At 35.5% G+C, this 16,319-nt stretch overlaps 1 protein-coding gene across 1 annotated transcript; it reads left to right on the forward strand.

Annotated features, from left to right (window-relative positions):
* The first annotated feature begins 4,398 nt into the window (after positions 1–4,398).
* On the forward strand, positions 4,399–5,358 carry LOC126083600 (olfactory receptor 4K2-like). The gene has a single exon (XM_049897476.1). The coding sequence runs from the start codon at positions 4,399–4,401 to the stop codon at positions 5,356–5,358; it is 960 nt and encodes a 319-aa protein (XP_049753433.1).
* The last annotated feature ends 10,961 nt before the right edge of the window (positions 5,359–16,319 follow it).

The raw sequence follows: 16,319 nt of genomic DNA on the forward strand, positions 1-16,319 counted from the left end.
CACACTCCCTGTCTGGGGTCATTGCTGGCTGTGATCTAAGATGGCAATGCTGTGCCTTGTTAGTTGGCAGGGGATTTCCACTCCATATCTCTCCTTGTTCTCTGTTTTCCTTCAGTTTCTTCTCCATTTGATGTTTGGTTTAATTTTTCACCCCTTCATTTGATGCTTAGCATTCCAGAATTGACATTTGTATCTGTTTTACTTAATTTTTCAGGTCTTTGGTGCAGAGGGATGGCATGATGCACCTGTCTAGGGCATCCTGTTTTCCCTAGTTACTTAGGACTTTCAGTCTTTCTCCTTTCCCAGTTTCATCTACCAGTGGATACTGCCCTTATACCTATTAGCCTGTGTTATTTTTTTTGTGTCCTTTCAGAAACTTTAATATCTCTTCCTTCTTTTAATACAAGACCTTTCCAATAAGCAAAGGTTTTCTGGAAACACATTGCCTTAACCTGAAAGAATAATTTCCAACTCTGAGACTCTGAACACTGTGGCATAATGATGGTGATATTCCTATATTCAAAAGAGCAATTTTTGATCCTTATGCACTCCTTAAATAACTGCGGAAATGCTTCCTCCTAGGCCAGTCCCAGTTGTGCCTTTTTCTCTAGTGAACATTGTTTCATCATTGATATGTAACCTCACTTTAAATAGCAAAGATGCACACCACAGTTCTTGTTCCACAGTTCTAGAAAAGTCATCTCAAAGTTTTAGTAACTCCCACTGCAAATAGATTGTCATGTCTAATCCCCAATCTCCTAAATGTCACTGTCTTCTAGTAGCTTTTATATTAAGGTAGGAGAAAGTATATATGCATATTCCAGGTTTATAATGGTCACTAAAGATCATGATGATTTCCTTAGGCTTGTGAATCTCGAAGGACATGGTGTTTTTGATTCCTGCTACATAGCTGGTAGGTTAAGAGCTGAAAATGATTTTAAGGATTTTAAGAAGCAGTTTTGGTTCATGCTTTTCGGGTAGTCTAACAGAGATAAAGAAAATAGCGCTGATTTAATAATTATGTAAAGTGCAGTAAAAAGGAAGGGGTAGTAAAGAAAACTCTGTATATGACTTGAAGATATAAAAAGGGATGATTCTATTAAATAAGGATGAGAGCTGACTTTCTGGAGATAAAGAAGAAAAGAACTCACAACTTTTGATTGACATACCATGAGTATATTATGTATTTTGGTAATGCAATAATTCCTATTAATAAGTCAGGAAAATAGAACTATTCAAATGCCTGAAGCTGAGAATTCTCAATACATTTTATGTGGCAAGGAACTGATATGATTAAATTAAAACAGGCTAGTTATTATTATTATTTTAAAATTTTATAATTTATTTTTTGTTGTTGAGACTATACATAGCAAAGCATACACCAATTCAACAATTTCTACATGTACCATTCAGTTACACTGATTACATATTTCAAATTGTGAAACCTTTCTCACCCTCCTTGTCCAAATTATTCTTACCCCATTAACAGGCTAAATATTTTCAAACAGCATTTCTAAATTTGGATTGTTTCCAAAATGTTACCCAAGAAAATATGCTTGGTGCTTACTTTCTTGAATGTTAACCAAGAAATATGCTTGGTGCTTTATATAGAACTTTTTAATTTAATTCTCACAGAAAAATGGCCAAAACTTAGGTTACTGAGATCTGTACAAGGCCAAACAGCAGGTCAATAACACCTTAACCATTTACCAATATTTCAGTTTTAAGATTTTTGGAATATTGTTTTCTGACAATTTTTTTTTTAAATAATATTTATGAATGTTGGCAAAACAATTTGAATAGTGCAAGTGAAATGAGGATGGAGCTAGATTTTTCTCCATAAGAGAAATCAGGATGTTATTTAAGTGAAAAATGTTGCTGAGGGTAACACAATATTTAGGTTCTAAAGTTTTTAATCAAAGAGTGCATTAAGGGTGTAATATTATGTAGTTCACAATTTGGAGTGTACAATTCGTTTTTGGTACACTTCCCTCTGCAGAACAACAATTAAAAGGATGAAGCAGAGATTTTTTCCCCTTCATTACTTTTCTAAGTGGGTTGTGAAATTTGCTTCAACAGAACAACCTCCATGATTCTTCAACTTTAAAGGCAATTTTTGAATAAATAAATAAATAAAAGTGTGACAATTATTGCAAAAGAAAGTTAAAATTGTTTTAAAGTATATAAATCAGCCAAAATTGATTATTTTCTATTCTACAAACCATGCCACCACTTTTAACTGAAAACAGCCAGCTAACCTGAAGGTTTAATCAACCAATCAGTTAATTCCATGAAAAAACACATAAACATAAAACTTATCCTTTGACTGAATTAATTCATTGGTACTGTTGGAATAATTAAACCTGATGTCTTTTGATACGCAATCTAAAGATATTTCCAGTAGTCAATAGTCTCAGGTTCTCATAAAGTGAGGTTTTTGTTTTTATTACTACATGTTTTTAAGTACTTTTTCCAGGATGGTTGGGGATAAATTAATGGAAACAAAATGGAGGAAAGGAAAACCAAACAGTTTGTTTATTGACGGTCTTTCCATTTCCTTATTCTCTTAATTTATGGTAATATGACTTAATTGTTCTCTAGTCCTATTAACATTAATTATAACTGAAAAGTTTAGTCCTATTAACATTAATTATAACTGAAAAGTTAATATACCAATATTTAATATTATTTTATTTATGATGTTTCACTGGTGCATTTAAACTTTAATCTTTTTGAGAGCACTCAGAAAACTATTATATAATAAATAATTTTTTTTTTTATATAGAATAGAAAATCATGTTTTCAAAGATAGATAAATTGTAACACAGGATTAGGTATAATAATAGTGTCTATTAATAACTAACTAAACAATAAAGCCAGGAAAATATACCAAATGTCCAAATGTGAAAGGCTGAGAATTCTCAGATGATATAAAATATCAATGGAGCTTATATGGTTTTACATATGAAGTGATTTAACCTTAAAAAAAAAGGAATGATTTTGGTAGCACAAAGTATATTTCAATATTTGAACTGAAAACGAATATAAAATTGAGCTTAGAATGTCTTTGGGATCAGTTAGTCTAAAGTCATGAAAAAATCTTATTAGATTTTTTTTTACTCAATTTCCAATAACATGGATAATTTTCCAAATAACCTGGCTGAGCTTTCTGTAGTCAAAGACGTAAATTTCATTAGACAGCTGGAAGAGTGAACCTCATCTGGTTACAAGATTAGCTCTCATTTACCAGTGCTAATTTTAATTTGGTTGGTGCCACACTTTTGACTCTTTGGTAAGTAAAGACATTAACATTTCATAGGAGATAAAGTTTGTGTAAATTTGGATGTGCTGTAAATTGAAAATCTGATTTTGAAAAATTAGTTTTTAGTCCTTAGAGTTTTTTTTTTTTTTTAGCCTAGACTAGAAAAATATAGTCTAGTTTTTATATAGGTATTACACTAGATACAATATTATATATATATATTTATATATATATATATAAATATATATATATTTAGGAGGGGAACAGCTTAAAGAGAATTAAAGAAGGGATACTCTTTTTAAAAATGCTTCTATGAGATCATAGAATAACAAAAGTTGAGGCTAACTTTCATTTTACATGTACACCTTTTGGTCCTTAATAATTTTATAGAGTTAAGAAATTGATCACCCTTATAAGATAGGATACTAAGTGGGTCTTCTGAAATCACCGTATTAAAGCATTAATTAAATGCAGTGTTCAATTATAATTGGCTCAATACAATTGCATTTTTTTGGGTGTGTAACAAAAACCATTGTGTTTTCAACTCTCTTTAATTTTTATTTACTGGCATTGTTAAGTAGAGCACATAAACTTAATGTAATCTTCCTCTATAAATATGGATTATGTAACTGCTTAGTCAGTATTTGGAAACCCTGGTGGTGTAGTGGTTAAGACTTTGACTGCCAACTAAAAGGTCAGCAGTTTGAATCCACAAGAAGCTCCTGGAAACCCTATGGAGCAGTTCTACTCTGACCTATAGGGTTGATATGAGTTGATTCCAATTCAATGACAACAGGTTTTGTTTGTTGTTGTTGTTGCTGTGTTTTAGTCAGTATTCAGAAGCAGAATATTCCTGTGTGGGTGTGTAATGCTTATAGCCCAACATGCACTGATGCTGCTGGTCAAAACCAAGACATTGTGCATTTGAAGAGATATATGATAGCAGTTGTTAAGTGGATCCAAAAAGAAAAATTTCCAAATTTCTGAGAGAGTTAAAAGTCAATTTCCAGGTACAATATTCTAATGAATTATTAAGCAACATCATTATTTCTTCACATTTATTTGTAAAAGTATTATATTTTTCCAGCTCTGTTACTTCATTCCTTTCAAGATTAGAGAGCAGAGTCTGCAGATCAATGGAGGGGTTCAACCATTCCAGAGTGTCTGAATTCGTGTTACTTGGACTTACTGATTCCTCTGAGCTCCAGATTTTCCTCTTTGTGATGTTTTCCATTTTCTATTTAATGACCATGTTGGGCAACAGTCTGATTTTGCTCACGGTCATGTCCACTCCACACCTCCACTCCCCCATGTACTTCCTGCTGAGCAACTTGTCTCTCATTGACATGTGCCTGTCCTCCTTTGCCACTCCAAAGATGATCATGGACTTCTTTACTCAACACAAGACCATCTCCTTCGAGGGCTGCATTTCACAGATCTTCTTTTTGCACCTCTTTACTGGAACTGAGATTGTGCTGCTTATCTCCATGTCCTTTGACAGATACATCGCCATATGCAAACCTCTTCATTATTCAGGGATTATGAGCCAAAGAGTGTGTGTTGGACTTGTGGTGACTTCTTGGACAGTGGGATTCCTACATACAATGAGCCAGTTAGCTTTTACCCTTTACTTGCCCTTCTGTGGCCCTAAAGTTGTAGACAGTTTCTTCTGTGACCTTCCTTTGGTCATCCAGCTGGCTTGTGTAGATATTTATGTTCTTGGGATCTTCATGATTTCAACTAGTGGTGTGATTGCTCTTATAAGTTTTCTGCTTTTGTTTACCTCCTACATCATTGTTCTTGTCACTATCAAGAGCCACTCCTCCAAAGGATCATCCAAGGCTCTTTCCACCTGCACGGCACACTTCATAGTTGTATTCATGTTCTTTGGGCCTTGTATCTTCATCTATGTGTGGCCTTTCGCAAATTTACTGGTGGACCAAGTTCTCTCTGTTTTCTATACGATTTTCACCCCCTTTCTTAATCCACTTATCTATACTTTGAGAAACAAGGAAGTGAAGACAGTTATGAAGAGGAAACTAAGCAACCAATATTTCAGTGTGGGGAAAACTACACCATGTTATCCAGTACAATGAAAAAAAAATCTTCTATCTGAGATTTAGTATCACAAGTTTCATTCTTAGAGGAACATTTGATTAAACTTAGAATGTCTTTGGTTTCATTTAGTCTAAAAAAAAAAAGTCTAAAGTCATGAAAAAAAGCAGTTAGGGCTGATAGAAGTGAGACATCTGTCCTAAAAGTTAGTGTAGTGTTTATGCAATAATGGTCCCATTTGAAAATTTATTGAAATCTGTAGGTTATTTTTATTTAAAAAATTTATATATTATCAAAATTATGAACATAAATTTATAGATTCATAGACTGCTGACTTCTGTAAACATACTTCAGATTAAGACTTCTTGGAGAAGTCTGAGATAAAATATTGTTCTTTTGTCTTTTAACCCAGAACATTCCCACTCTGTGGCACAGCTTTGTGGTACTCTGAGGGTATTCACTTGCAGACTTTCAATTAGGAATGTTGTAACAGGTTTTGTGATAGCATTGAAAGTATTTTCATAGGCAAATTAATATTATGAAGAAATCCTTTTAAACAATTTGGAACAATCTTGATTCAGTGGGTCCAACTGTTTGAGTTCTGAGTCAACTTTGAATACAGGAGAACAGTTTGGAGGGTCTAAAATTTAACAGTGTTAAACTAAAAATAACACAGTTTCTTAATAGGTATGCAGATCACTATCACACTTGATAAATCATATAGCAAATAATTAAGTGGCAATTTATGAAGTTTAAATCACAGAAAGTAAATTGCTCAAATCCAATCGCTTTCGTAACTTGGCTGAAAATCATAGACGTGATGAATTCATTTAATAATAAGACTGGGAAAATCATTGACTATTAAACTAATGACAAGTTTTTTATTTCCAAAATAAAATATCACAAACTATTATTAGCCTTAGTGTAAGTTATATGTCTCATTTGCAAAGCAATGTGGCCTGTAGGAAAAAAAAAGATGAAAAGAATTTCAGAAATATATAGCACCATTCTCACTAACTTTTTTTTATTATTGATTAGACTAAATACACTTTTGTGTATAATGCAGGTCATGGTAGAGAATCATCTTCGAAAAATCTAGGTACTTAAGGTAAACTTGAATTTTTAAGTACTCATCCATTCTTTATACAAATATATAATCAATGTCTCCCAAACACCTGGATGTTACTTGGGTTAATAAGACAAGTACAGCTCCTCCTGCCACCCACTACTCAGTAAAAAAAAAAAAAAAAGATACCTGATCATTTCAGGAACGTAAAGACCAACGTAGCCATGAAGGAATTGAAAAAAAAAAAGCTACATTTATATTTGCATGTTTTTTTTTACTCTTTGTGTTAAGGATACAAAAAAAGCAGGCTGTTTCCAGCTCCTCTTCCATTTCATAAGGTGTGGGTCTGAGTGAAAAAAAAGAAAATCCAAATGAAGAGCAAAGATTATCCTACCTCCATCTATTCTAACATTTCCTTTAACTTCATCTAAAATAGTAAAATAGAGGCTGGCATGTGGCATAATTTCAAGTTTTTTAGTTCTGACAGGAAGTCAATAGCCTCTCCTAAAAAATATCTATAAAATTCAGAAGTTCATTTTATAAGACAATAAAATGCCAAATTAAGAATTTATATCTTAATCTGATTCAGTGCTATATGTCTAGGCACAGATTCACACAATTTTATGCTTCTTCAACTGTGGCTAAGTGACTCCCCATGGGTAAGAATTTCAGCTAGTGCATGTCTGACCTTTGAGGAATTTTTTAAACAATTCTGAATGATAGCTATTGGGAGGGGGGCATCATGTAGTTTTTCATAATGAGTAATGCCAGGATCATCTGTGGTTTTCAAAACACATGCAGAGTAGTTATGACGTGCACCTCAATCACCTCTATAGGAGTTTCATAGTTTTTTCTGATGTGCATTCTGCCAAAGACCATTTCCATCGTGAAAACATAAAAGTTCAACAGACTATGTTTTAAGTCATGAGATTTTAGAATAAACCTAGTAGCTGAAGAACATAACGTCTAAAGAATTCATAGAGCTAGTCCAAGGCCGAATCATCCATTGTAAGCAGTAAATGAGAACATTGCTCTAGACACATATGGACCTGGGAATCAAATCTGGGCACTGTCGTTTCCTAGTTGTTTTATCCTGAAAGATTCACTTCACGTCTCTATGCCTTTCTTATCTCTGATATGAGGAAAACAAAACAAAAATATTTGTTGTGATTATTTTGTACAAAATGGAAAGAATGGTTTTTAAAAATGTCATTTCCATTTCCCTTCTTACCCTATGGGCTTCTACCCAAAATGCATCTTATTTTAAGTTATATACCTTTAAAGAATCAATGCATTCAGGGCAAACTGCCAGTATGTAAAATTTGATACTCTAGGTTTAAGATGTCTCTCAGAGTGTACTTGCTATATGGCTGCAAAACAAATAGAATAACAGTTTTCCATTGTTAACTTGGTGGGTGACAAAACTAGACAGATTCCCTGATACTTTTGTTACCAGAGAGAATGCTCTCAGTTCTTGTCTTAAGTGTAGGAAAGAATTCGAACACTGAAGCAAATAGTGCCAAGTAAGCAGAGGTTTATTAGCTAGCAGAGGGTTAGTAACGAAAGTGCACTTGACCAGGGAGCGTCAAGTGGGCTACTCAGATAGAGAGAGAGTCTGAGTGCCCCAAAGCAGTCGTTTTCTTAGGGCTTTATACCCTTTTCTCTTTATACCACTATACCCTTTTCTCTTACCTCCCCTGTTAACATTTAATTGTCAAGTCAGGGACCCCTGTAGAGACCCTTTCCTCTTTCTCTTCTCTTTTGTTGACTTTCTATTAACTTTTAACTGCTGAGTCAGGGACCCCTGCGGGGACCCTCCTATTGAGGAATGTCACCACCCTCTGTCTCTTTCTCTTCCGGATGCAAGCTCTCCCTCTTACACTTTGAGACTCATATTGATAACAATATACTGATGGACAGTGTCTTCTTCAATTAATTGAATCATACAAAAAGAATTCTGGAAGCAATCTTTTATCATGGATTTAGATAGTTGGTGAATGCCACAAGAAAAACCAAGTCCCTTCCTTGCAAAGTAAGAAATGGCATTAAGAGTGTCTTACATTTATCTTGGATATATTTAAACACAAACAACTTCCAAGCCAAATATTTAAAATCCGAAGTTAAATAATGTGCAAAAGTTTATGAAGAAATGTGATATTAGAATGAGTTATAAAATGTCATTTTTAATTTAAAATACGAGTTTATTTTTAACCAAATCACAAACTCTTCTTTCTTGTCTCAAAGTCTGTCAGACAAAGAAAAAAGTTAAGGTGGAAATGTATTTTTGCCTCATTCCCATTCTTCAGCTAAAATTCTGATCTTAGTTTTAAAATACAAAAACCCACTAAAATACAAGGCCTATTTATCTGTCTTTGAGGGATATATATCTTGCAATTAGGCAAGACCAATCTATTATAGGTCCGAATTCCATTTGCACCACTTTTTTGATGTGCAAACCTTGTGCAAGATTTTAAATTCTTCTAAGTCTCTATTTTCTCATCTATGTGATAATGGTCTTTAACTGCTAGGAACGTTGTGAAAATTTACAAAAGAACATTTATGTATTTTGCAGTGCTTGGCATTCATTAAAGGTTAAATTAATGCAAACTAATAATATTGCTTTGTTGCTGTTGTGTTCATACATATAAAGTTGCAGGGTACTGGATTGTAAATAGAAGTGCTTACCTGAACTTAAAGGGCATGGTTTTAATTCTGTAATGGGATATGTCAATTTAATTAATATTAACTACTTAAAATTGCAACTGAAACTAATTGAGATATTGGGTCTGTGCCAATTATTAGTCTTGAGTACATTTCTGTATTTATACATGCTTGTGTTTTTCTAAAGAAGTATTATATGTCGGGGGTTTCTTATTCATTGTAATTTTAAATATGTTCAAACAGTGCATGAAAGGAGAAAAACAATAAGTACACAATGTTCAATAAATCAGTGTCTTGTTTTATCACGAAGACAATGTTAAAATAAAATATACATGGTTAAAAGAAGATGATGTACTAGGTTTTTTTTTTTTTTTTTTTGGTCTCTTTATCTTTTACCCATTCAAAAGACTTTAACAGACTGCTTGAAATTCTTATGAAACAAGATTTATATAAAAACACTAATTGGGAAATGAATAATGATAATTGCTATTTATTCACATTATACATAATACATTAATAAACAAGTTTCAGCTGTGGACAGAAAGGCTATGTCCAGAATTATGAAAATATAAGGGCATTGTTTATTTGGGGATATGATGGAAAATAGAATTCTGGAAATTGCTAAAATTAGAACTATGAAAGTATAGCACCCAGTTAAGAAGTTCATCTGGGTAAAGAAATCCCTGAAGCTGGAAGATATGTAGGCAATATTTACCTGGGCATTTCTGGTGGTAGAGTCCATTCCAGGGGAATCGATTAAGCCCCAAACTGTGCCCTCTGAGCTCTCACTGTCTGAGCCTAGTTAAAATTTCCATGTTGATACATGTCAGTCTGACCATTTTTTAAAAAATATTATTTATTTTGTTGTCAAGAATATATACAGCAAACCATAAAGTGATTCAATTTCCTACATGTTCAGTTCAATATGTTAGCCATCCCATATTTCAGTACAATTGGTAAATAATATATGTTTAATAACATTTTTATTACAGCCTTGCTTTATAGAATAAACTGTAGATAATTTTATTAGTCATCGATAAGAGATGAGTTAAATAAATCAAAATAAATAAATAAATCATGAAAGAGCACCCAAAATCTAGGTGCTTCGCATAGGAGAAGCTTCTATCTAGGGTACAGACCAAACTCCATTTTGTGTTATGCTAGCAGACCTGCAAAATAAGAGGCATTTGAGCCCAGCTTACAGCAATGAGGTTAGTCTACACTGACTCATAGAGGACAGGCAGGAGCGAGGCACAACTGCAGCTGCTCTCAGAAAACCAAATCACTCTGACTAAGCAGGGGAGAGAGACAAAAAGAAATGCATGTACTCAGGATGCTCTAGGAAGCATGTGACAAAAATGCAACATCCTCATAAAAAAAAGGTTTTGCACAGATGGTCTGGGAAGAGATAAACTCATAAGAAGAGCTGTTTTTTAAATATTCATAGGATTGTTGTTGTTGTTGTTGTTAGGTGCCATCAAATTGGTTCCTACTCATAGTGACCCTACAGGACAGAGTAGAATTGCCTCATAGGGTTTCCAAGGAGCACCTGGTGAATTTGAACGGCCAACTGTTTGGTCAGCAGCCAAGCTCTTAATCACTATGCCACTAGGGGTCCTTCATAGGGTTAGTCATGTCTTTATGTCTAAAAACTGAACCTTTTTTCCAGAAAGATGAAGGACTTAGTTTCACTTTGTGAACTCTGTCTCCTGGTTCAAACTGTATCTATTCCCCAATAAACCTTTTATTTTATTTTAATAGAGTCTTGAGACTTTGCTCTACAACAAAATTATGATAAAGTCATACAGTGGAGAAATATGCAGCTGTAGAAGAATTGAGGAAGCTGTCTGTACTGATAGAGAAAGACCTCCCAGAAACTTTGTTAAGTAAGGAAAAGAAAAAATGTTCAGAAATGTGGAAAGTATACTTTATTCAAATAATAAAAGAGGCATTTGTGTCACTATATGTTTGAATCTGCTTATATTTGGTTAAAGAAGTCATAGAAATAGTAAAAAATTTTAATAAAGAAGTTTGTGGTGTGTGTTGGTGAGTGTGTGTGCAAGTGTGAGTGTGGGTATACATGCTATAGAAACAGGACAATGGGAGCAGAGATGGGGTGAATATTCTTCATTATACATTTTTAAAATACTATTCTGATTTTTGAAATATGGGAATATATTATCTATTTAGAGATATTACAAACAAAATGTGGAAAAAAGAGAGGGAGGGAGGAAGGAAGGAAATTACTAGATTGACTCCTGGCTCCGCAGTTTATTAGCGGTGTAATCTGGTGGTGTAGTGCTTAAAAGCTCAGCTTCTAACCAAACGGTTGGCAGTTCTAAAATCTACCAGTTGCTCTTTGGAAAATCCTGTGGGGCAGTTCTACCTGTCCTACAGTTTCACTGTGAGTCAGAATCGACTAGACAGCAACAGGTTTTTTTGTTCGTTGGTTTGTTTAATCTTAGTCAAATTACTTAATCTTTTTATGCCTCAATTTCTGCAACTCTATAATGGTGGTGCAATGATTAAGTGCTGGGCTTTTAAACAAAAGGTTAGTGGTTTGAACCCACCTGGTACCTCCATGGGAGAAAGAAAGACCTGGCCAGGAAACCCTATGGGGCAGTTCTACTCTGTCACATGGGGTCATTGAATCAAAAATCAACTGGACAGCACCTAGCAACAACAATATAATTACATGTACTCTAGGGTTGTTGTATTAAGTTAATTAATACATAATAAACATTTATGATGGAGTGCAATGCATATTGAATATTAAATGTTAAAACTTAGGATAGTTAGTGTATGGAGGATTTTGTTGTCCCACCTCCTCACAGGCTTCATTTCCTCTCAAAGCTCAGGGCCACTAAATAGACACTTGATTGTCCTTCTCCATCTCCTGGATAATTTGAGGGTATAAAACCAAGGTTCTCTTTCCTATAGTCTCTGAACTCACAGAACTATGGGGTCTCCTTGGTTTCCCACACTTCTCACTGCTGCAATACAGGATATATAATTTGTCTCATGACTTTTTTGCCCTTTTCTGTGCTAGAACACAAGGAGTCATGGAGTGTTATTAGAACAGAAAACAATGAAAGCTGGAGAAAATCTCTGCATCCCTCCTTTTCTGTAAAAGCTTTTCTGGTAAAAGAATCGTGTGTGGGTTTCTGAGGACCCGTGATTCAAAGCTTGGTTCCATCTTTTCTTACGGTCTTTTAGATATCAGTGATTACAGCAACTTCCTTCTCCCTTACTTCCTCGCCAGCTTTTTCATATTTGGGTGCTTTATCTATTCCCAATGAATTATCCTTGATCTTTTCAATTCTCCTCTCAGGAATCTGATTTTTGGAAGTTTTATACTTAAACTACCACTGGAAACATGGACTGGGAATCAGAAATTCTGAACACTGGGATATTAGAGCTTGAAAATGCTCCAAGAGAATCTTTAATCAGATCAGAGATTCATACAAGGTTCCATAGATAGCTAATGGTGCAATGCGAGAGGGTCATTTTATTATCTCTGCAATTCTTTTTATCTCAATGTTTCTATGATTTCTATGGTAGCTTATATTTAAAGAATTGTGAAATATCAAAAAGGAGAATGCAGAAAGGACATTTATTTTAAAAGAATATTTAGTTTAAAAAGTATACCAAGTTACCACTTCCAACTGTGCCCTGAGTCAAGTGCTATGGTAGATACTAAAAAACAAAAACAAGCAAACTAGCAAACAAGTGAAAAATAACAATAACAACAAAAACAGACAAGGACAAAGTCTTTCCTTTAAAATGACTCTGATATAGGAAATTGCCGTTAAGTCGATTCAAGCGACACTATAGGACACAGTAGAACTGCCCCCACAGAGTTTCCAAGGAGCCACTGGTGGATGCTACCTGCCGACCTTTCGCTTAGCAACTGAGCTCTTAACCGCTAGGCCACCAAAGCGCCCATATAGAGAATAGCGATATAAAACAATGGGTAAAATTAATGATGCAGGAAACATTAGGCCTAAAAAAAATTAAAGAAAGATGAATACAAGAATTAAAAAAGCCTCTTTTGAAGTGGTAGGACTTGACTAAACCTTGAAGGGTAATGTAATAAAAACATATGTGTCATATTTGTAAAACCATCGGGATTTTTTGATACAAAAAATTGTAACATCATTTTTAAATAGGTGTTCTGGAAGTAGAGAAGGGCAAAGTGACAACTGATCAGAAAAAATGGCGTGTCAAACAAATTCTTTCTTTGTCCGTTTCCTATAATGAAGCTTCATGAATTTCCAATTATATCATCAGATAGAAGGCCACTTTACTGATCATTTTCTTAGGAGAGGGGCAAGGAAAATAGTTCTTTTTTTTTTTTTTTTCCATAAGAAGAAAGGTTTATTAGCGGCAGAAAGAAAGTGAAGGCTAGTGAGCGGGGGACAGAAAGGGACCAAGTAATGTTGGCCTCTGTTCCCCACCAAGGAAGGTTTTTCTGGGGCTTATATGGGTTTGGCAAGGATAATAGGGTAATGAATATTTAGTGGGTTTCTTTCAAGGGGGGGGTACTTCTCAGAATGGTGGTGCATACTAAATTAGTTTGCACGTGCATCTGGAATGCAAGACGGACCCCGTAGCAAAGGCTACTGGGACTGGACGGCAGGACTTATTATGGAGCATCATGCCTGCACAGTCCCTCCTGTGGTGCTAGTCCGATTCCTGTCTCAGGTACTTGCATCAGGCAGAATTTATCCATCGATCACCTTGCGGATGTCTACGCATGCTCCAAGGCCGGTTCCTTTGAAAAACATCTTTGGATCCAGGGCCCCTGTCCTGAGAAGCTCCTAGACCAGGGAAAGATTGATGACAAGGACCTCCCTCCGGAGGTGACAGAGAAAGAAAGCCTTCCCTTGGAGCCGGTGTGCAGAATTCGGACTTCTAGCCTCCTAAAAGCCATAACCTGCATGAGCTGCATGGAGGTCGCCACTACTGAAGGAGGATGGGGCTGGCACAGGTCCTGTTGTCTTACTAGCTGTGTGATCCTGGCCTAGGTCTCCACAGCTTCTTGAGAGCAGGAATGTTATCTTCACTCCCCTTGAATCCTAATCAACTGACTGGGGACCTGGTCCCCACAGCCTGGATAAATGTCACTTCCTTGTGTCCCATCCCCCAGCTTCGAGGGTAAACCAGAACACCAGATAAACATATCTGTAACAGAGAAGAGAAAATAAGTTGCTTTATCCATATTTTAATTCAATTTCACATATATCTTAGTCCCAGAATGTTCTAAATTGAAGAATTGGTCTGAACATCTTCTCTCGGCAATGCTCCAAACTGCCATTTGGCACCTGGAAAATTATTAACACCAATCTAATAATAGGAATACGATCTGTAGATATTTTCCTGGCAGTGGTTGTGATGGTTTTAGTCCACTGTGCATTATTTGGAAAAATTTTTTTCATGCTTTTATGCTATTATAAAGTGGTTGATTTTTTTATAATTAAAAAATAGAAACTTTCAGTTCGCTTTGGGGTATTTTCCTTCCACTTTTATTCATTCAGGAAATGAGTCCAAATTTCTCTTTAATAATAAAAAACTACATATAAACAACAACAAAAAAAACTACATATACACACATAGAATTTTATACATGCTTATGTTCTCTTAGATTTTAAGGTTTTTTAGTTTTTTACCCAATACTTTTGAAATAGTCTTTTTTTTTTTTTTAATAATTTTTATTGTGCTTTAAGTGAAAGTTTACAAATCAAGTCAGTCTGTCACATATAAGCTTATATACACCTTACTACATAGTCCCATTTACTCTCCCCCTAATGAGTCAGCCCGCTCCCTCCCTCAAGTCTCTCCTTTTGTGATCATTTTGCCAGTTTCTAATCCTCTCTACCCTCCCATTTCCCCTCCAGACAGGGGACGCCAACACAGTCTCAAGTGTCCACCTGATACAAGTGGCTCACTCTTCATCAGCATCTCTCTCCAACCCATTGTCCAGTCCCTTCCATGTCTGATGAGTTGTCTTCGGGAATGGTTCTTGTCCTGGGCCAACAGAAGGCTTGAGGACCATGACCGCAGGGATTCTTCTAGTCTCAGTCAGACCATTAAGTCTGGTCTTTTTATGAGAATTTAGGGTCTGCATCCCACTGTTCTCCTGCTCACTCAGGGGTTCTCTGTTGTGCTCCCTGTCAGGCCAGTCATCAGTTGTGGCCGGGCACCATCTAGTTCTTCTGGTCTCAGGATGATGTAAGTCTCTAGTTCACGTGGCCCTTTCTGTCTCTTGGGCTCATAGTTATCATGTGACCTTGGTGTTCTTCATTCTCCTTTGATCGAGGTGGGTTGGGACCAATTGATGCATCTTAGATGGCTGCTTGTTAGCATTTAAGACCCCAGACACCACACTTCACAGTGGGATGCAGAATATTTTCATAATACAATTTATTTTGCCAACTGACTTAGAAGTCCCCTTAAGCCATAGTCCCCAAACCTCCGCCCTTGCTCCACTGACCTTTGAAGCATTCAGTTTATCCCGGAAACTTCTTTGCTTTTGGTCCAGTCCAGTTGAGCTGACCTTCCTGTATTAAGTATTGTCCTTCTCTTCACTTAAAGTAGTTCTTATCTGCTAACTAATCGGTAAATAACTCTCTCCCACCCTCCCTTTCTCCCCCCTGTTGTAACCACAAAAGAATGTGTTCTTCTCAGTTTATACTATTTCTCAAGATCTTATAATAGTGGTCTTATACAATATTTATCCTTTTGCATCTGACTAATTTCACTTGGCATAATGCCTTCCAGGTTCCTCCATGTTATGAAATGTTTCACAGATTCCTCACTGTTCTTTATGGATGCGTAGTATTCCATTGTGTGAATATACCATAATGTATTTAATCATTCATCCTTTGATGGACACCTTGGTTGCTTCCAGCTTTTTGCTATTGTAAACAGAGCTGCAATAACCATGGGTGTGCATATATCTGTTCGTGTAATGGCTCTTATTTCTCTAGGGTATATTCCAAGGAGTGGGATTTCTGGGTCGTATGGTAGTTCTATTTCTATCTTTTTAAGAAAACTCCAGATAGATTTCCAAAGTGGTTGTACCATTTTACATTCCCACCAGCAGTGTATAAGAGTTCCAATCTCTTCGCAGCCTCTCCAACATTTATTATTTTGTGTTTTTTGGATTAATGCCAGCCTTGTTGGAGTGAGATGGAATCTCATCATAGTTTTAATTTGCGTTTCTCTAATGGCTAATGATCGAGAGCATTTTGTCATGTATCTGTTAGCTGCCTG

Source organism: Elephas maximus, chromosome 10, assembly GCF_024166365.1.
Source record: "Elephas maximus indicus isolate mEleMax1 chromosome 10, mEleMax1 primary haplotype, whole genome shotgun sequence".
Lineage (NCBI taxonomy): Eukaryota > Metazoa > Chordata > Mammalia > Proboscidea > Elephantidae > Elephas > Elephas maximus.